Source organism: Colletotrichum higginsianum, chromosome 9 (genome assembly GCF_001672515.1).
Source record: "Colletotrichum higginsianum IMI 349063 chromosome 9, whole genome shotgun sequence".
Taxonomy (NCBI): domain Eukaryota; kingdom Fungi; phylum Ascomycota; class Sordariomycetes; order Glomerellales; family Glomerellaceae; genus Colletotrichum; species Colletotrichum higginsianum.
In genome coordinates this window covers 3,961,004-3,981,434 of record NC_030961.1, presented here as the reverse complement: position 1 = coordinate 3,981,434, position 20,431 = coordinate 3,961,004, and the positions used below count along the sequence as shown (strand labels likewise).

General features: G+C 54.7%; 8 protein-coding genes across 8 annotated transcripts; 2 read left to right on the top strand and 6 right to left on the bottom strand.

The window, feature by feature from the left end:
• Positions 1–1,547: 1,547 nt before the first annotated feature.
• On the bottom strand, positions 1,548–3,232 carry CH63R_13418 (1,3-beta-glucanosyltransferase; the record flags this gene model as incomplete). The annotated part of the gene is made up of 2 exons (XM_018308392.1): positions 1,548–3,074; positions 3,152–3,232. The coding sequence occupies 2 exons, from the start codon at positions 3,230–3,232 to the stop codon at positions 1,548–1,550; spliced, it is 1,608 nt and encodes a 535-aa protein (XP_018152809.1).
• Positions 3,233–7,803: 4,571 nt separating this feature from the next.
• Positions 7,804–8,009, bottom strand: CH63R_13417 (uncharacterized protein; the record flags this gene model as incomplete). Its single annotated transcript, XM_018308391.1, has 2 exons — positions 7,804–7,849; positions 7,873–8,009. 2 exons carry the CDS (start codon positions 8,007–8,009, stop codon positions 7,804–7,806), a joined length of 183 nt encoding a protein of 60 aa, XP_018152808.1.
• Positions 8,010–8,746: 737 nt separating this feature from the next.
• On the bottom strand, positions 8,747–9,063 carry CH63R_13416 (uncharacterized protein; the record flags this gene model as incomplete). The annotated part of the gene is given in 2 exon segments (XM_018308390.1): positions 8,747–8,854; positions 8,860–9,063. Coding segments are annotated over 2 exon segments (312 nt in total).
• A 537-nt stretch (positions 9,064–9,600) lies between these two features.
• CH63R_13415 (Baculoviral iap repeat-containing protein 3) lies at positions 9,601–10,257 on the bottom strand (the record flags this gene model as incomplete). The annotated part of the gene is made up of 2 exons (XM_018308389.1): positions 9,601–9,665; positions 9,717–10,257. The coding sequence occupies 2 exons, from the start codon at positions 10,255–10,257 to the stop codon at positions 9,601–9,603; spliced, it is 606 nt and encodes a 201-aa protein (XP_018152806.1).
• A 773-nt stretch (positions 10,258–11,030) lies between these two features.
• On the bottom strand, positions 11,031–11,711 carry CH63R_13414 (uncharacterized protein; the record flags this gene model as incomplete). Its single annotated transcript, XM_018308388.1, has 1 exon — positions 11,031–11,711. One exon carries the CDS (start codon positions 11,709–11,711, stop codon positions 11,031–11,033), a length of 681 nt encoding a protein of 226 aa, XP_018152805.1.
• Positions 11,712–12,767: 1,056 nt separating this feature from the next.
• CH63R_13413 (Galactoside O-acetyltransferase) lies at positions 12,768–13,538 on the top strand (the record flags this gene model as incomplete). Its single annotated transcript, XM_018308387.1, has 2 exons — positions 12,768–13,117; positions 13,229–13,538. The coding sequence occupies 2 exons, from the start codon at positions 12,768–12,770 to the stop codon at positions 13,536–13,538; spliced, it is 660 nt and encodes a 219-aa protein (XP_018152804.1).
• A 188-nt stretch (positions 13,539–13,726) lies between these two features.
• Positions 13,727–14,473, bottom strand: CH63R_13412 (Membrane protein; the record flags this gene model as incomplete). The annotated part of the gene is made up of 2 exons (XM_018308386.1): positions 13,727–14,350; positions 14,420–14,473. The coding sequence occupies 2 exons, from the start codon at positions 14,471–14,473 to the stop codon at positions 13,727–13,729; spliced, it is 678 nt and encodes a 225-aa protein (XP_018152803.1).
• Positions 14,474–19,650: 5,177 nt separating this feature from the next.
• CH63R_13411 (uncharacterized protein) lies at positions 19,651–20,328 on the top strand (the record flags this gene model as incomplete). The annotated part of the gene is made up of 1 exon (XM_018308385.1): positions 19,651–20,328. One exon carries the CDS (start codon positions 19,651–19,653, stop codon positions 20,326–20,328), a length of 678 nt encoding a protein of 225 aa, XP_018152802.1.
• Positions 20,329–20,431: the final 103 nt, after the last annotated feature.

The window sequence follows — 20,431 nt, the reverse complement described above, 5'->3', positions numbered from 1 at the left end:
AAGGGGGAGGATACGTCAGGCCCCTTCCCAAATATTCCTCGGGGGTGCAGACAGACCCGGCCCAGTTGCATTTTTGAAGTCAAAAGTACGACACTGGGTTATCCTCTTTACTATGTTTGTTGCCGTCGGATGACTTTATGGCACGAAAGTGTCTTCCGGAAGTCAAAAACTGTGGTTGAGGAATGTGTGATGACTCACGTCTCAGGAGGTAGCACAGAATATGTGCCATGCCTTGATCGGAAGACCCAAGTTCTCGCATGAGAATTACAGGAGATGTAATAAGAACCTCTCACACTTACCTCGTTTCAACATGGTGTGCATAAATTCATACATCTTTGAACCGTTTCGGCTTGACAGAGTCAGTTGCGGTGCCAGGTGCTTTTTGCAATAGTTAAACAAGGCAGAGTCGCGATTTTACTGAAGTGGTGGTGACATTGATTGAAACCAAGCAGGCAAAGTCACTTCTCAACTTGAACGCCCACCCCCCTCCCCCCCCTCGAGCGTACCGTCCTCTTTCCCATATTCTTCCATTTGCTCCATACCAGGAAACCTAGAGTGTTCGAAACAGCATACCGAGAAACGGACAGCTCACCACTGGGAGACACTAAAATTCCTTCTCCTACAAACATACTCAGCCTTGGTATTTCCCGAATGATAAGACACCGGTCAGAGACGATGCACACCACAGAAAACGGACCTGTTAGCCTTCCTGGGCGGCAAATTGATGAAGGAGGACAGGCCGTAGGTATGCCGTGTATATATAGTTGGCGATTCCGTCACCTGCCTAGCCCCCCCCCCCCCCCCCACTTCACTGTTCTCCTCTCAGGACGTTGTCCCCATGATTGTCTACAAAATTACCTACGGTTTTCTCACATCATATACCTGCGCAGCCTCAAAATGGACCGCCTTGGTTGGCTAACTTAATATCTCGAGTGGTCCCAACATGGTCTTCGAGGTCAACCCCGAGGAAAAGGGGGCAATGAGACATTTACAGGCTCCCCCTCCCTCTCTTGGCCGTCATGGATCGTAGTGTTCACCGCCAGGTGGGAAACAAAAGGGGTCAACGAGTTTGGTCAAGACGGGCTAAATGTGTCTGCCAAGCGCTGGGCAAATGGATGCAAAAATTGACGCCCAGGTTGCCAAGACACATGTCAAATTATACCAAGGTTGAGAGTTACGCCAAGCCAAGACAGTAGTCACGGAACAAAGCACTAGTTGAGACGACCCAGTTCAACAAAGAAAAAAGCTCTATTCATCGAACCAAACAAGACATCTAGAAAACAATAGTGACCTTTTTACAGTCAGACTCATGAAGCAGAGCTGCTGCTGCTGCTGCTGCCGCCAGCGAGGACCCAACGCCATGTGATGGTGACAAACATAAAAGAGCCTCATGCCAATAGAAAGAATTCCTGTCGAGCCATGACTGTATTAAACCAGACACCGCGGTGCCGGTTGGATATCCTACAGGCTCGCTTAAAGCATATCCGCCAATCTCCCGGGCACTCCCGTTTTCCTCCGATCAGCTGATTCAAAAAGGGAACACGCGTCTACAAGGCAACCATAGCAGCGCCGACGGCACCAGCGGCGACCAGGTAGGCGCCGACAGCGAAACCGCCAAAGTTGAAGATGGGCTGGTAGGGGTTACCGGCAGCAGCGTTGCCGGAAGCGCTGGAGCTGGGGTTGGCGGTGGAAGAGACGGGGGCAGTGGCGGTAGCGGCAGCGCTGTTGGCGGCGCTGGCGGAGGCAAGGGCGGAGGAGCAAGAGCTGTCGGAGGAGGGGGAGACAACCTCAGCCTGGCCGTCGTGGTCACAGGCGGTGCTGGCGGATCTCTGGGCCTTGTAGTACGAGTCCATGACAAAGGCGAGCTTCTGCTCGTCAGAGCACATGGAGTAGGCACCGTAGACACCGGTGGTGGTGTTGGTGTTGATGCCGTTGCAAGAGGCGGGGTCGGCACCGCAGATGAAGCCGAAGATCTCGCCAATAGCAGAAGCCTTCAGGCCGGACTTGGGGGTGCAAGAAAGGCTCTTGACCATGCACTCGCAGAGAGAGCTGTCGGGGGTGGGGGGGAGAGCGGAGCCGTGGACCTCCCAGTTGGAGGCGACACCGGGGCACTCGGCGGCCTCGTTGGTGGGCTGGTACGAGTCCATCTGGACGGCGGAGGGGGTAGCAGCCAGAACGCGGGAGGCAAGCTGGTCGTAGTTCTTCATGGTCTTGGCCTGACCGTTCTTGACCTCGACGAGACCGTAGTCGTTGGCCTCCTGGTGGAACATGTAGACGATACCACCAGAGAAGACTTCGGTCATCTCCTTCTCGTACAGAGCAGTGGTCTCCTGGAAGATACGGCCATCGGCGCCGTCGGGGATGTTGCAGCCGTACTCAGCGAAGAAGACGGGGACAGAGTAGTTCTTGAAGAAGTCGATCTGGGTGGTGTAACCGGCGCCGGCCAGGGTGTTCTTGCCACACCACGAGTAGATGTTGTAACCCCAGAAGTCGATGGCGGTCTCCTCGGGACCACAGTTGAAGTAGTGGGCCGAGTTGGTGCGGATGTCGGCATCGTCGTTGGCAGCGTAGCCAACACCCATCCAGCGGTAGCCCTTGTCCTTGATGTGCTTCTTGGAGTCGCGGACGGCGGCCTTGACGAAGGCCGAGGCCTCCGTGTTGGTCTTGTTGTTGGACACCTCGTTACCGGCGAAGAAACCGATCGTATTGTCGTACTTGGCGAGGGCGTCGATGACGGCGGTGTAACGCTCGTAAAGGGCGATGTTCCACTGGGCGTTATCACGGTTGATGGACAGCTTGGGCTCGCCCAGATCGGAAACGACGTAGATGCCGGCGTCGCTCAGGAGCTTCATGCAGGCGTCGTGGTTGTTCTTGGGGTCGATGGCGTAGGTACGAATGGTGTTGGTGCCGGCCTTGGCGAGGATGGGGACATCGCGCTTGCAGGCAGTCTCGTCGGCGAGAGGGTCCTTGTACTCGCCGGTCTTGGATTCACCGCCGGCGGCGGCAGTATCCTGCTGGTAGGCAATACCCTTCATGAAGAACTGGGTGCCGTTCTCGTAGAAGAACTTGGTACCCTGGGAGACTGTCAGCGATCTGTTGACAAAGGTGGGGGGGACTGGTCTCGAGGGAGACCGGAGAGTCGATGACATACCTTCATGACGATGGGGTCAAGAGCAGCGGCGTTGCCGGCAAGCAGCAGAGCCGCCGAGAGGACGGTAGCGACCTTACCCATTGTGATGGATTTGGTTACGTGATGTGATGGAGTCGAGAAATGTCGTCGATAGATTCCGCGGCAAGTGACGTCTCCGAGAGCTTGCGGATTGCGGAGGATTTCAGATTGCGGGAATGTTCTGCGAAACGAAGCTTCCTTTTCTTTTAAGAATCCGGATCCAAACGGGTGGAAATGGTGAAAAACGTGTTGTGCAAACGAGAGTGCGAAAGGGTTGGTTTTGGTAGGTTGATTAAAAGAAGAGGGTATTCATAGACAACTGACACACATTCACACCGGAAAGAAGAGATGAATATGGCGATGCTGATGTCTAGAGAGAAAAATCCCCTGAAAAATAAAAGAAGAAACGATTGCGGGTAGCAAGTGAGAGAGTGGACGGGTTTGGAGGAAACACAAAGGAGGGAAAGGGAGGAACGTCAAGAAGTAGGAGGCTGCGACGGAGGAGGCGGCGCGAGGTAGAAAAGCAGAAACACGCCCTGGAATGGTGGACCGGCCAGGGCGGGTCCGGGGCAGGGAATACGGTGCAAATACAGGGTACGAGCGAAGAGAAATGAGGGAGGAGGTGTGCCTGTGTCTGTATTGGCAGGGTACCCGGGTACCTGAGTGCGATGCCTATCTACCTACCACAGTGAGGTACAGAGACTCAGCAGAAGGAACATGAAATCAACGGTGGAAGGACAGACGGTAGATTCAAGGAAGGAGAGAAGAGAGGGGAGAGAGATACGTACCGCCTGCCATGAAATTGAATGGGAAGGAAGATGTGATCCACCGTCAATGGATGGATGGACCGACCGGGGAGGGAGTCCCTGGCCCACAAGGAACTGGCACTCTGGGAGGGAAGGAGACGGGCAGGGGCAACCCCCTTTCCCGTTTGGTTTATCCTTACTGGCAAGCTTCTTTCTGCTAGGCGAGGCCCCTACAGATCCTGTATCGTGTCCACACCTAGTCTCGTTGCCGCCCCCCCTTCTTTCTCTCACACGCCGTCTTGGATGTCATGCACACCACTCTTTCGCCTCTTGAACATGCTTGCTGCCAATAATCTATCTGTACGGATACCATGACTGACTTCTCTTTGTCTTCAATTCCCATTCGGGCCGCCGTCACCCCGTATCCGCCGGGGCCTGTTGGTGATTTGAGATTGGCCATTCGTCGTAACCAAACATCAAACCTGCAGCTGCTACTGCAATGGGCCACTGGCGCCGTTTACACGAGTGGTGGACGAACACTGGAGAACACAGGCATTATTGCATTGGCTGACAGGCGTTGGCAGGTTGGCAGGTTGGCAGATTGGCACAAGATTGCGAGGCGCAGCCGCCGTCTTTTCTCTTTGTAGTGTGATCCTAGGATTACGGCTGCAAGAAATAGAATGGGAAAAAAGCCAAAAAGACGACACGGGACGACGAGCACGCGACGGAAGACGGTCAACGAGACGAGACGAGGCGAGACCTGCAAATGAATGGGGTACAAGAATAGGAAGAAAAGAGAGAGAGAAATAAAGAAAGAAAGGATGCGACGATGCCTGAAGCTACTGCGTAACACTATCGACTTGCGAGGTATCCGCGCATCCGCCAGCTGAAGGCGCAGTATTAGCTAATTCCCAAATGGCACCGGGTGCACTATGGGAGCCGTCCGGGCCCAGTTCATCTCGTTTCATGGCTGTGTGGCATACTTTGCACCGTGTGGCTGCATGTCCAGGACTCCAGGCACCTCTTGTCCCTCCCCCTCCTTTTTTTTTTCGCAGCACAATTAGTCACTAGCTGAGTGTTGCTTCTTCATAGCACGGCATCTGTTATCTAACCATCTTTTGCCCTGATAGTCTCCCGTCTGGTCTCTCTTCAGACGCATCACGCTTCTCGCACACTGTACTTATGTACTCCAGGCCCGGGGTCTTCAGCTCCACCGCCTCGCCCACCCGAGGCCGTTAGTGAAATGGCGAAGAATAGGGGCAATCTCCACTCGGCGTGAGCTTCGGCCTGGAGCAGTAGCGGCTGGTTTTCCCAGACCGGGACTCGCGGACGCCGGCCCCTCGTCTCTCGTCCTCCCTCCCCTCCCTCTCTCAAGTCCCTGCCGCCGGCCGGTGACATGCTGAATGGAAGCATCACGGCCGTGGTCACCGTTCTGCCTCGCCAAGCAACGCGACGGCTGGCCATATTCATCGTTGACCCCCTCCATCAATATCAAGAACACCAGACTAGCTTGCCAAGAGATCAACCCCCTCTCAGCATTGGCATTTCTTGTCGTCCGGCGTCTGCGCCTCCAAAAGAGACATCTCAACTCGCGCCGAGAAAGCTGGAAATACCAAATGTTGAATAAAGTCATGATTCGCCCCCCCCTCCCCTTTCACTCTGCCCAGCCGCTGCCCAGCGGCCTTTCAGGTCTGCCGCGCCCGCCCGCCACCGTTCTGCCCAGTCCACCCCAAGAACTCTTAGACACGATTCTGGATTCTCGACGGTTCCCATTTCAGTGCCCTCCTGGCAATCATTATTACAATCAACATGCAGCGCGCTCCTGCTTCTCCACCCTGTGCTTGTCTGCAATCGGATAGTCATTGGAACACTGCCCCTTCTGACACTTGAACAGTGTTCCAAACTCACTCCAGCCAGGAGAAAACATGGACGTGTAGAATGGTAATGTAAGCCAAACACACTGGACCGCAACCAGTGACGGTGCCGACAGACAAAAATCAACAGACGACAGATATCAGACGTTACGCAGCAGCACACACATGCATGTCGCATGTCTGCCAAATTTCCTCGTCTGCGGTCCAGACCTCACAGCCACCGTATGGACCATGATGCGCCCCATCGGTCACATCGCCGTCGCCCACAGTCCAATCATGCCACGACTTCCAACCTTCCAACCCTCCAGCGGTTCCTTCGGCCATCCACCCAGTGTACGCTACCTACCTACACCACACCGCCCACCACACCACACCACACCACACCACACCAACCATACCTCGAGCCAGTCGGTGCAATGTCTCTGGCTCGTTCCTGGCCGGTGCGTGATGACGACGCACTTACAGAGTCTTCTCGTATCCATCACTTGGGACTAAGGCTGATATGCTGGGTTTGCCGCACAAACCGGACGAGATCTTGATGCATCCAAGTGACGTGCAGAGACGGTCCTCTTGGAACTGTCGACGGAGTCGTCCATCGGGGGATTCAGCGTCACCAACACGGCACCGCACCTCAAAACCCCGCCATCCATAATCCTTCCAAGGTACAGTCCCGAAGCAAGCATCATCCATACTGGCCGCTCTACAACAGTACACAAAGCACTTTCACATAATACCTACTTGGTGTGCTTCGCATGACACGACCTGTACGAGTATACCACCCGACTGGCAGCAGTGAGGCGACCCGCAAAAAAAAAAAAACGAGAAACAAGGACAATAACAACAAAAATAGGCCTCCTGTCGGGAGTCGATTAACTCTCTTTCGGTCCCCTTCGAGGTTCGGCCTACCTTAAGTTAATTGCTTCGGCCCAGCGCCAGGATCAAACGACCCCATCTCCCCCCCCCCTTCCTCTCTCTCTCTTAGACCGTGGACGAATCGACAACCGGGTCCTGCTGGTTTCAGCGGGCCGGTCGCCAGCCCGAATCATCTTTCTTGCTGCAGCGGCAGCGAGGCGCGGCCCCAGATATTCACCATCAGAGAATTGTGGTTCATTTGTGGACCACTCAACACTGCTTCAGCAGCTATTGTACACTCTTAGCTGCCTTGCTCGCTTTGCTGTTGTCTCTTCTGCTCCCCGAGATTCTCCCCGTCACACCGAGTCGGGTTGCACTCTCACCATCCCAACGCCGTCGACGATCTTGCGGGCTCCGTCCTAGCTTGCGGCTGTGCCTAGTCTCGACGATCGTCTCCTCTAACCCATACCTGCACGAATACTTTCCATGTTGGACCGCGGCCGCCTTTTGTTTGTTGTTATTATTGGCAAAGGATACAGATACCTGTTTCGTCTTGCTCATTCCTCCGTTTCATTCCCCCCCGCCTCCATCCCCATTCCAATTCCACCCAACCGTTTGCCGCCCTCAAAAGTGAAGCAAAGAGTCGATTTGCATCCCACACGCAGCGGAACCCCCGACAGGCCCGTTCGCCGTTCGCTGTCTGCCCCCTCCCGTCGGACGACCCTCGGTTCCCTTAACTCCCCTAGCCCCAGGGCCGGTGGGAGGATCTTCCCTCCTCAGGTCCGTGTCATGTTGATGGGGAACCACCTCGGAAAGTTGCAGTCATCCTGCCCGCCCTGCTGATCGAGATTTCCCACCCAACGTCATCAGTGGACAAGCCCGTCGATGCCAATCTTGCCGTCCGTCCAAACGGGTTGTTTCTTTCGCCCTGGGGGCCTGGGGGGCCTTGGTTCTTGTTGTTCCTGTTGTGGTTCGCAATGTTGATCGCCAAAGGCTTGACTGCCATGCTTGGTTTTTTTCTCGCTCTCTTTCTTTCAGCTCGTGTATCGTCCGTCCGTGGTTTGTCCCCTGGTCTTCGTCGTATCTCTTGAAATCGACTTCTGTCTCAGACACTGTGGACCGTAACAGCGATACTGGAACACTTTTCCGGGTTCCTCGAGTTTTAGGCCTGGGTCGACTTGACCGACGGCAACGGTGAAGCAGGCCACCTACGCGTCCTGATGCAAATCACCATTTGCCGGTGATCTTGAAATAGGCCTTCCCCACGCCGTGGCAGACCCCGTCCCAGACCTCGTACGTCTCGCGCCAGACTGTGCGGAGCGGGTTGCGCCCCGACGGCTTGCGCTGGATCTGGTTGGTAGCCGACATTATCTCGTCTCGTGACTGTTGATGACTGCTAGATTTCTTAGGGGAGAGTGTATGGAATGTTGTTTTGCAGAGTTTTCCTCGGCCAATTCTGGATCTATCGCAGTTGGCTTCAAAACCCCCTCTATGAGGAACGGTGGCTGGTCTTGGTGATTAAATAGGCCTGGGCAGAAATCGGCCTCGTCGAACCATGAAGCCATTCATCTGTCGTCTCTCTGCCTATCCCATGCGGCCGTCGCCGCCGTCGCCGCCTTGTCACCCGTCGATTGCGGCGGTCACAAGCCGCAGCACACACACACACACACACACACACAAGTGACACGGGCGCCTGACAGCGGTTGCCACGGGTGTGGTGCAGTAGGTAGGCAGCGTAAGGTACACTGCCGACCGGCGCAGCGCAGCGCACCACGCCACACCACCATGCGCCGCCGATTCAACCTAGTCTCCTCCGGAATCTCCGTCTTCTGACCACTGATTTCCTGTCATTCATACAGCATCTTCTTGACTGTGCCTACCGGGTTTAAGGGGTTGTTTAGTGGAGGTGGCTTGTTTCGTGAGAACGCTGCCAGTTGTGAGACGGGGGATGATATATGTGCGAGATGTGAGGTGGTCAGCACGGCTGCCTTCAGACTCACTCGCTCATTCGCTCACTTGGTCACGGTCTCGCCATCTGACATGACATCTTTTCACCTGAAGGCAGAAGCAGACTGACCCAACTTGCCTCGTTGCGATGATCAGTCTCATCGGCTACGAAATGTCACCACACAACCCGCATCGCTGCCCGCATCTTCCCACCCCATACTCCCTCCGTCGTGGCGTTTGGGGTTGTCCCGCATGTCGTGCATACACTTACCCGTCCATCCCGGGGCTCGTCGCTGCGGATCACGTATATCTGTGCGACTGAGACCTCGAACGCGATGAGGCGGAAGGACCAGGCTGTGTCGCCGCACACGTGGTGTGTGTCGATTTCGAAGCTCGTTTGCACGAACGCGGTCTGGTAGTGAGGCTGTCTTGTGTGAGGATCACGGGATCGCGGGACCGAGGCTACCGGCGTCATCGTGGGGTATGGTTCTGGTCGTTGTGTAGGCGGCATATCTTAGTATCGGCCATCTCAAAATCTGCAGACATGTATTTCTGGCCTGGCCTGCCTTTCAACTCGCCACCGCTAGCCTATTTCAATCATGTCTGGATGTTGTTCTGCTGCGTCCTGCTGCGTCCTAGCGAGCCTGACCTCTCGTCATGTGTGTATCCCACTGCTCTTCACATCGGCAGACTGACTTTCACAAAAGTTCAACTGAGCGAAGCTCATATTGACCATGTTCTCTCCAATGGACGCGTCGTTTGTGTCCTCCATGACCATCTCCCTGATCCAGTCATCAAACATATGGCCGCCTCCCCTATCCTAACCAGGAAGCGTGTGCATACATCGTCGCAATCTCGTGGTGTCTCAAAACCCTAGCAAATCTCGCTCTTCTGCTCGTAAAGGTATGTTAGCTGCGATACGTTCGCCTCACAGGACAGGACCGGGTTAGACTCACCAGAGCTATATCGGAGCAATGTCGGTTCGTTGTGTTGAAGTTGGCATCATGTCAAGTCATGAGATGTCGTCTTGCACTCGTAGATGTTTACTCGAGACGGACTCGTTTCGCGCCAGCCCCGCTGGTCAGCGTTCAACATAACTCCCATGAACAGCATCGGATAGTGACGTACGATGCTCGCCCCCGCCAGTGATCTGTATGACGACCTTGGTCTCGCCAGTCGAGACGGTGATCTCGAACGGCTTTCCGGTGCTCGCCTGCGGCTCCTCTGAGGCCCGGGTCGCATTGTGAGAGGGCGTCGAGTCGTACACAGTGACGATGGGGGAGAGACCCATGCGGCGACGGGGCTTATAGGTTCTCTTCGTGGGAGTCATGGGAGGGGTGAGGAGCGGCTCCTCGGTCTCCCCCTTCTCAAACTTCTTCATGAAGAAGAGCTCTTGATGCTTGCGGAAGATGTCGGAGACGACGTACTCGCATTTGGGCGACCCGTCCTGGTGCTGATGGTACGGGTCATCCTTCCTCTCCCACGCCCACGCCTGAAGACTGCAGAAGTTGCAGATGACGCTGTCTCCCGACTTCGCCTGGGTGCTCACCAGTCGAAAGCCCGCGCCTGCCATGTCCTCGGGCGAGAGATTGGGATGAGGCCACCGGCCAGGCTTTCCATCCTCGCTGCGCTCAAAGTAGGAAAGGAGACGAACGCAGAATTCGTCCATGGTGTCAGATGTGCTTTGATCGCGGGTGCGTCGATGAAGAAGGGCAGGATATGAACTTGGAGAGAAGAAGAAAAGAAGGAAGAAGTGATTGGGGATGGATATTGAGAAAGCAGTGCGATTGATTTGCTTCAGGAATCGAGATTGCGAAGTCGAGCGAAGTATTTTTCCCAAGGGGAGACGAGAAGTTGAAAAGAAGAAATGGAAAGTAGGCGGGATTCTGTTCGGAGCACTTGAGCAAAAGCCTCCCGGTAACTCGAAGGAAAGAGCGAGTTTTCCAAAAGAAGGAATTGTTCCTGCCTGTTTCGTGGAAGAATGAAGAGGGTTTCTGTCGATACCCTCGGAGACAAAGTTTTGTTTGTTCACAATGAGCCTGGGAAGAAACGAGGAGATCAAAGAGTCGGATATATTATTGAGCTCTTCTTGATAAAATACGCAAGGTTATACCTGCGTCATTTAATGCTTAAGAGTGAAGAGGATAAGAGGATAATAGCCCTTGATCCTTGATGAAGTCCTGTCTGACTTATGCCTGGGTTGTTGGACAGGCGAGTCGGGACTCTTGTGTGTTGCCAAAATGCCCTAATGAAGGAGTCTCTTATTGGATACTATCATCGCCCTAAGCATTCCATTTACCATCATTTCTCATGATTCTCACTAACCACGAAAACTCTAACACATGAACAACTTTGTTAAATCGCTATTGTGCCCCCGAATAAACATAAAAAATGAAAGCTAGACTCGGTGCCGAGTTCATAAATCCCAAATCCGTAACCTGCTCAAAGAACACTGAAAGCCTCACCCACCGCCGTCAAAGAGTCCTTCTTGTAATTGCTCCAGTACTCGATTGATGCCAAGCCCGTCACGATGACCATATCCATATCGATGCTCTGGGGCGGGACATACACCTCGAAAGTCGGCGCCGACCCCTCGCTCAGCCCGCCGCCCATGATACCGTCGGGGCGCTTTTTCCACCTCGCCAACAGGTTGTCCCCGGCATCTTTGAAGTACAAGGTGCTCATCGACACACTCAAGCTGGAGAGGCTCCAGCTGTAAGTCAGGCCGCGGTGGTCGAATCTGTGCGAGGTGCCCATCGTGTTGGTCCTCATCTTGAACGGCACCCCGCGGAGGACGACGTCGATCTTTGACGAGAGCGAGTGGTACTTGGCGGTCCCCAGAGCCTCGCCCGACGCCTGCGCTCGGGGATCCGCGTGCAGCACGGCGACGGTCTTGTTGTCCTTGTTGCTGTGGACGACGTAGAAGGGTATCGCGCTGCCGGTCCCGAGGTCGACGCGGTCTACTGTTGTCTGCGCGCCCCCGAGGCGCTCGACCACGCGAAGGACCTCGCAGGGCGCGGGTGCGGGTGCGGGTGCGGAGTCGAAGCCGTTGCCCATCATCGTGTATGAGTTCTGGTTGTGTTGGTCGATGCGTTTGTCGACGAGCGATACGAGTTCGTACATGTCAGGGGTGATCACGAGGGCGCACGAGGTCGGATTTTATACTACGGTAGTAGTAGGTGGTCTTGCTTGGTGATTGTTGTGGCTTGATCTTGATGCAAGATTTGTTTGACCGGTGTAATGATTCGGCGTCGGACACCATCTGACGAGAGCAAGCATATATACACCGTTTGCCCAGACTCGGAAAGGTCGCCAATGTCAGAGTCTCTACCTCGAACCTCTGCCTTGAGACCCAATGATGCAGCTCCAGAGGTTTGCTAGTCGGACGTTCCGAGAGACCTCACATTCCCCCATTCGGCAAGTCAAGATGTTGCTCCGTGGCTTGACGTCGCTGATCCCCCCCAATCCACATGTTGCCCGGCAGGGCTGAGAAGCATGGCACAGCGACGCTGGCGTGAAAGTTGCCGAATCTTATTGGTCAGTCAAGCGTATATGACAACTTCGTGTCTTGGACCAAGGCGCACAGCATTTGCTACTCCGAGATTATTGGCTAAAGTGAAGATGACGTAGGCAGGGGATTTCCTCATCACATCGCCGCAGCCGGAGAAGGCGAATGCCTAGAGAGGCGCATGTCAGGACCAATGATGCAGATCTGGGTATGATATACCCCCCCCCCCCCTTAATAACCCCGACCACGCCTGAGAAAACCCTCGACTTCTTGTAGAATCTCTGAGAAGCACGCGCGAGACACCAACGCCATGTGTCCAAAGACTGTCACGAATAGGGTCGTTGTTCAAGGGTCATTCATTCATGCACACTCACACAAGGCGTTTGTGGAGGGTTCTTCCGCAGGCAGTTGGGGCATGTTCCCGAATAGGAATATTACCCAGCAGACCCCAGTTAGCGTCATGCACCCCCTCTACCTGCCTGTAAGCTACCCCGGCCCCTAGTTAGAGCGCTTAAAATGGCGCGCGTTGAGACACCACTTCGCTGGCGCCGCGGTGGTCAAATTTATAAAGGCGACGGGATCCCAAATTCGTTCGACTTGGTGTCGGCACCCATTTTCTGATCGCAGGTCTCTACATCTCATAATCAAAACACGCTGACAGTGCTGCCATCATGGTTCCCCCGGTCCGGACGGCGAAAGACGAGAATGCCATCGCCCACGCGAGGACGCTGGAGCGGGTGCCCTGGTGCGACGACTACGAGAAGATGGTGTCGGGCATGCTCTACAGCTGCATGGCGCCCGAGCTGGTCGCATCGAGGAACCGTGCCAGACGCCTGGCCCAGCGCTTCAACACGTACGTCCCGGATGAGAGCGCGTCCGCCGACGAGGTTGCTAGCACGAGGGTGGGCATGATCAAGGAGCTGTTCGGCAAGATCGGGGAGGATGTCTACATCGAGCCCAGCTTGCAGGTCGACTACGGCTGCAACATCACCGTCGGAGACCGTTTCTACGCCAACTTCAAGTATGTTCCTCTCCAACACCCATTTCACTATCGTTGGCTCTGCGCGAGGTTCACTCGGGTCATGCTATCTATTGCGTGACATCCGGCATGCTAATAACAACACACCTTAAGCTGCGTCATTCTTGACTGTGCCCATGTCACCATCGGCGACAGAGTCATGTTCGCGACGGGCGTCAGCCTCATCACGGCGACGCACGAGACAGGCTTGCAGTCGAGAAGAGACAACATCGAGTACGCGGAGCCCATCACCATCGGGGATGACTGCTGGATCGGAGCAAACGTCACCGTGCTGCCGGGAGTCAAGATCGGCAAGGGCTGCACGATTGGCGCCGGAGCCCTCGTGAACAGAGATATTCCTGATTACTCGGTGGCTGTGGGCGTCCCGGCTAAGGTTGTTAAGAAGGTAGATCCCGTCGATTAGATGGAGAATAAGACGTAATAAGCTGTCGTCAACTGAGACTCAACGACTCCGAGACCTGCTACTTGTCATTGTTAGTCTCTTCGTCGTTAGGCTGAAGGCGATTAATTCGCGATTCTTAAACTGTGTGCGACAAGAGGGGAGAGTCAATATGGCGCCCAAAACTACAAATGCTTTAGAACCAAAGGCGCCTATTTGCGGCCCCAATTCAACACAAAATAGTCGACATACAACAAGTTCGGTATCCATGAAGCGTATCCAGTAATGGAGAGCGCGAACTTTACTTCCATGCCCATGGCGATCATCAACGGCAGCTGCCAGCGCAGCATCACGGCGGCATAGGTCAGAGAAAAGTTTCTCGTCATCCACGCTTGATGGCCCTTGATGTCCCCGTCCCGCCAGATGGCCACAATGCTTTGCCGGGCAGTCTCGAGCCACCCGAGGGCAAGCAGCGCAAACCCAACTTTCCCCCACGGCAATGCTTCGCTGTTGAGCGTGACATAGAAGGCGGCAACGCCTCCAACTATCACGGCGAGGACGTAAACCCAACCCGTCCATCGGTGGACCGCGGGGTACTGCTGCCGAAGGGGGGGAAGGAATTGGAAGGGACCGAGACCCATCGCGACGAGAGAACCCCCTATGTGGACTACGCCGCCAAAAGATGAGATGATCCTGGCCTTGATTTGGGGGTCGCCCGGCGTGAGGCCGGTGAAAAATGCGGCGCCGTATACTGATATGATGAACGCGGGGACGGCCATCAGCCACCACAGAATGCTTGGTCGTGTCGAACGCACTTGGTGAAGGGACTTGGTGACCTATTTGCCTTGTCGAGCTGGCAGAGAGTCTATGACGGGGTTTCGGGTTCCCAGAACCTTTCCCGACACTTTGATGTTTTCAACAACCAACCCCTCGCGCTGAGTGAAATTTGAGGTGAGCATTGTGGTGAAGGCTTTACCACGTGTTCGCCCGTATCATCGAAGTCTTTGGTGACTGTGGGATGTGGACTTGCTGGCTAGCTTATAGAGGCGAGGACACGGTTGATATTGCAAACGTTGACGTTCTGGATGGTCAACCTTAATAAAGACGACGAGTAGCAGCCAGCATCCAGTTAAGAGTATCTAGAAAAATATGCTGAGGTGTATGCATATTGATTGGGACAAGGTGCAGTTATATAGCGTGTCGTTTTATAGCAAGGTCAGAGTAGACGTACAAGCAGTTGACAATGGGTTTGTCGGATCAAAAGGTCTTGTTACAGTCCGGTTGGCCGATCTGAACCAATCATCGTAGTTGACTGACGTCTCGAAGGGCAAATTGACGGCCACGGAGTCTGTTACTCGCCGCTTAATAAGACGGAATCCATAGCAACACGTTTGTAGCTGCTCGCCCAAGTCCTTACGAGACGGACTCCGACGCCGACAGCGCATTTCCCACATCCTGAGACGGCCGTTGGCAAGCTTGGGAACCCGCAATTCGTTATTGGTGGACAGGAGAAATCTTATGGTACCTAATGTGGGGTCCATCCGGTTGCTTCAGTCGATGGGCTCCTTTCGACCGGCCACGGGAGCCATAAAACCAACAGGCTTTGGTTTATGCATAGACTTTAGTTTGTATATCCCTGGAAGCGCGGCCCGATGACGGTGTTTCGGGGATCCGATTTTGCCGATGACCTGCCCCAGGCTTCTGGTCTTGGATACTGCGCATAGCGTCTGGCATTCCGGAATCCCCAAGGAGCAGGACGACGTCCAGCTTGAGATTTTTGGGATTTTGTCGCCTTGAGGCCTTGAGACCCTTAGAATCCGAGGCTTGCGTATGTTAGGCGCGGTCTATGGTGGTTCTTTTGGTCCACGAGAGCAGAATTACAAGGGGCATCTAAGTTCTACACGGGTTTGACGAAGGTTGACCGACGTGGCTGTCTTCGGTGATTTCCCAAAATTTGGTGTACTCTGTCAGGTGCACACTGTCAGGTGCGATTTGGATCATCCAAGTCAGTGAAGACAAAGGGAGAAAAACAGCTGACTGGATAGGAAGCGACAGAGAACCGTCGTAGGCTTTGCGGATGATCTTGGTAGCTGGCGAAGCTGGCGAGATAGCACAACTTATGATAGAAGACGTTAAGCTGGTTGTTTCGGAGGAAGCCCATGACACGAGCATCTCTTGAGCAGTCGTACTCAACAAGAGCTCAACAGACACGGCCAACAGATCCACAGCCTGCAGTTCAAGAAAGCCCACCCGGTGACCCAAGACTCCTGGAAAGGAAAAACGGACAGGAGTCCATGACACTGTGACGGAATTTCGACAGAGAAAAAAAAGTTTGGGGAGAAGGAATCAGATCAGTAGATGTTTTTCTGACATGGGGCGTTGTTTGTAACAAGTCATACGTGAGTGCTCGGTTTCTCACAATATGGCGACGTCGTCAAGTACCCTTCTCTTTGCCTCTAATACCCGTAACTGATTAGCTTCCTAGCCTCCTTTGACCGATCTAGCTTTGAGTCCTCGATGGAGCTCGGTGGAGCTACCGCAAACCCTTAGCCCTGGGAAGTGGCCCTGTCATCTTCCTGGATGATGTAGAACAAAGCATGGTGACGCGAAGGAGACTGCCATCAAGCAAGCCCGGCATTTAGGCTCTCGCCCAGGGCTAAAAGCGTACGATGCACAAGGTGCGTAAGCGTCCCAGTCATTTCGATAGGGAATGGCGGAATCAACGACATGAGAAAACGCATCTGCGGACTTATCCAAGCCGACTTACAAACTACGAAATTGAGCCGAGAACACTAACACCTGCACTAAAGATCCGAGGCTTTCTGGAAACTAACACTACCAGCCCACTGACAAGTTATCACAGCTGTCAGGAAAGTGCCTAGTCTTGCCATCCTTACGATTCACTATGAAAGCCGTATTGCCCGCTCTCTTCGCATGGTGAGGTAACCGCATTGCAGATGCATTCAAGGACCTGCTGGTCCCAATGGAGGATTAGAGAAATGCTTCAAACGTCTGAGCTTGTCGAATGGAGGTCCACCCTTGTGCCTGCTATTGTAATACAATCAAACGCATCGTAACGTGACGTGTTGACAACGTACACTCTGGAAAGGAGAATGGACGTTGGCCAATGACAGTCTGAAATAATTGCCGTCTCTGTCCACTTGACGGTGAGCCCACTTGATGCTGAGTGCCTCGCTTCTGCCGGCCATCTTGGTTTTGAAGCAAGTCGCCCTCGAACTTGGGTTGCGTCACTCAACAGTACCAAGAGTTCAGCATTGGAATGTTGAGAAGCACTGATGAGTCAGGCTTGAGTCCCCCCCCCCCCGCCCTCCCTCATCGGCTCAAGGGAAGAACAGTCAGGCCGAGGGAGGGGCTTGACAAATGATGACTATGTAAGCGTAAGCCTCTTCCATTGTGACGTGTAGTTGGTTGTCGAGGCACAAGGTCGGCAGCGGGGGATTGTCCGCGGATGCATAGTGATTTCGATGTGAGTCATGGGTTGTCAACGGCCTCGACCATCTTGTCGGGCCTCGGCATGTCGCCGCAATTGGGCAAAGGTACCGACCGACCGGCATGGTAAAGAAAAAATCGCTCGAACGAAGATCTTCTTTCGGACCTTTTCGGGGCGTTGAGAAGAAAAGAAAAGAAAAGAAGGTCAAAAAAAATTTAAAAAAAATTGCTGCATTTGTTACAAACCATTGTCAAGAAAGAAAGTCTCCAAAGGATGCTGCGGATGGTGGTGGCATGCCGGTTCTTCGCCTCCGCCTCCGCCGCCTCCGCCGCCGCCGCCGCCCGTCACGGTGAGCCACGGCGCGGGAGGATTTTTCACTCACTACCTAAAAGTAGCGCCTATCATTTTCCCATTGTTCTGCTCACAAAAAGAGACGTCTGATTGGCACTCAACAGCGGCTCCGCTAGATGGGTACAAACAAGCACCTGCAAGCATCCTGCAAGCACTTCTGGCCAGAACGCGTCTAGAGTCTTACCCCTCCTTCCAACATGCCGGGCATGACGCCAACTGACCGTCACGAAGCCGTCGGGATGTTTGCCCCGGGGCAAAGAGGGGGGAGGGGCGAGACTTCGAGGGAGTTGGCACAGTTGGCAAAGCGGACACGCCCGCCGACAGTTCCAATTCTATCAACATGTAACCTATAAGCCGCAGTGCAACTTGGAGAGTTTACTGGAGACAGACACCGTTACCACCCTCCCCCCCCCCCTCCTCCTCCCCATTCGACGGGTGTCATACTTGGAAGAGGGACGAACTGCTCCGCAATACAGGCAAAAAGCCGAAACAAAAAAAAGCTGGCAACATGCTTGCGGGACTGGAGCCTTGTGGGACCAATTTGTGAAAAACTAGCACCGACACACAACCGCCCTGTCGATCGCTGCAGCGCTACGCATGTCGTAGACTCGTGGCTTGAGTCCTGGGCTCGAATCCCCATCTTCCGACTGGTCAGAGACGGACGGCCGAGCCCCTCCGGCCCTTGCGGATGCCCCGTTTTGCGCCTCCATGCCGAGTCAAGCACAAGGGCTGGAACAGTGTGCCTACGTGGGTGGTGGCGTCCGGGTTCCCTCGAAACGTCTTGACCAGTCTTGGTTTTTTCTTTCTTTCCCTGTCTGGCGGTTGTGTACCACAGTAGATACAGTACATACACACGCACACCCAGGCTCAGATTCCCCGAACGTTACGTTGTACCTGCATCTCCCGTCAGCCCAAGGTCATCTTAGCCCTTGGCTCCTTGGCCGCCCCTCTCTTGAGTCCTCCATAAGCCCCCCCGCCGAGACTACGAATGAGGAACAGCGCCAGTAATTCCCGTGCCGCCCATGGGCCGTGTGGCAGGCTGCGCTGCCGCCCTGCCGATGTCCCGACCCCTTGGTCCCCTTTCTTTCTTCTGGTACCTTGAAGAGCCTTGACACACTTCGGCCTGGGCCCCTTGAGTCCCGGTTCCTGACTTTTGACACGAGCCAAAAGAACGTTTGGTTCCTGGGCCGTTCCTGTCATCAAACCCTATTCGGCAACCCATGGCCATGGCGACCCATGAGCGATTTTCAACTCCGCGGCATGCCCCGTTTTCTCCCTTTGCCTCCTTTCCCTGTTGGGCCGCAGCCATGCTTGCTGCTGGTTCCTTTTTCCTGACGTTGGCTTGACGGTCTGACGGTTTGGGTTGGTTCGAACCCGCAAACCTCCCAATCTCGATGCATCTTCCATGGCTAGCGCCATGTTTTTTCCATCTCACTTTTCTTGTCCTGTTAGGGCTACTGGGAAAGTTAAGCTTGTCACTTTGTTTCTGACCGTAACACCGCAGCCCGGAGTGAGGGGGGGAACTTGCGGAACCTGCTCCCAGATGTTCCACGACCTTGTCTGTCAGATTTCATGGCAGCACTTGATTTGTCCAGCAAGACCCGGCTCGCCAACACTTGTCCTCCTCCTGCGGGTCTCGGCCTCACATCAAATCGAGTTGTAAGGCACACTCTTACTCGACTCACGTGGTGTATAGAGTACACCATGTAGTGTACCTACCTCTGTATCTCCGTACCTGCGGATACTCTCCAAGGCCACACACGCCTTCGGTCCCTGTTTCGCCCCTTTCCAGAACCGAAGGATACATGCCCAACGCAGTGTCGTTGTCGAGGATTGCGGCGTCTGTGGGGACAGAGCGCCCGCTACGTGGGCCTCCGTAGATGGACCGAAGGGTGCGAAGGGCAAAGGCACAGACTGGGCAGCAGCACGTGTGAGTGACATCTCATCTTTTCGGCTGATGTTTAACCGTTTTCTTTCGTCTCATCTCCCGTAGGGATGACATTTCGTATATAACCCCCCCAGCTTCGTCGCTGTCTGGGATGGTCCTGTCCTGATCATCATCACCATCCCTACCACACTCCCTCTTTCTCTCTATTCCTCAGTCACTCCCTCGGCCGGCCCCGAAAGCTCGCAGATCAGGCATCGCTCCTTTTGTTTGAACTACTCAAGTCCAATAGCTTCACTCCTTCGCAAGCCCACCCTTCCCGTCCTTTGACGACTATCTGCCTCGGATCAACGACAAGCTGCTCATCAGCCCGCCCACTTCACATACACACACATATACACACACACACAGTCCCTCTCGGAAAGAAACCCAACAACTCTTCAGTCAAGATGTTTTCCACTACTCTGACCACCTTCCTTGCTGCTTCGGCCAGCTTGGTCTCCGCCGCTTCCATCCCCATCCGCAATGCTGGCAAGTCCGGCTCCGCCAGCGTTACGCCTCACGACGCCTTCTCTTCTTCCATCGGCGTGCTCGGCTGCAAGATCGACATCAACCGCGTTGCCTACTGGCCCGGTTCAGTCGGCTGCGACGACATCTGCGTCAAGGTCTCCAACGCCGGCCGCAGCGTCCACCTGCTCCGCATCGACCAGTCCGGCGGTGCCTTTGACATCTCCTACGACGCCTGGAACTACCTCAGCACCGGCCACTCTGCCACCGATGCCCCTACCCAGGGCGGCGGCGTTCCCATGGACTGGGAGGCGGTCCCCGCCAGCGAGTGCGAGCATCTTCTGACGGACGGCAAGCTGCCCCTGTCCGCCGCCAACAGCATGAACTACCTTTCCTCCTGTCTCGCCCAGCCCGAGAGCTTCGTGGCCAAGAACCACGCGCTCTACAACATCCAGAACTCCGCCTGCACCTGGGGTGTCGACGAGCTCTGCGACCTCGACCTGGCCGTCAGCAACCAGGCCTCCTGCCCTAGCGGCCTCGGCATCACAAAGGCGTTGACCGACCTCCCTGTCGAGAACATTGCCTACGGGACTGGCAAGCTCTCTGTCGCTCTCCAGTAGACGACTCCCGCAATAGCACAGGCTGCTCGCGTCAAGATACCACAGAACGATGCACACGAAGATTTATGATACATGTATATACTTTATAGAATTGGGCTAGGAA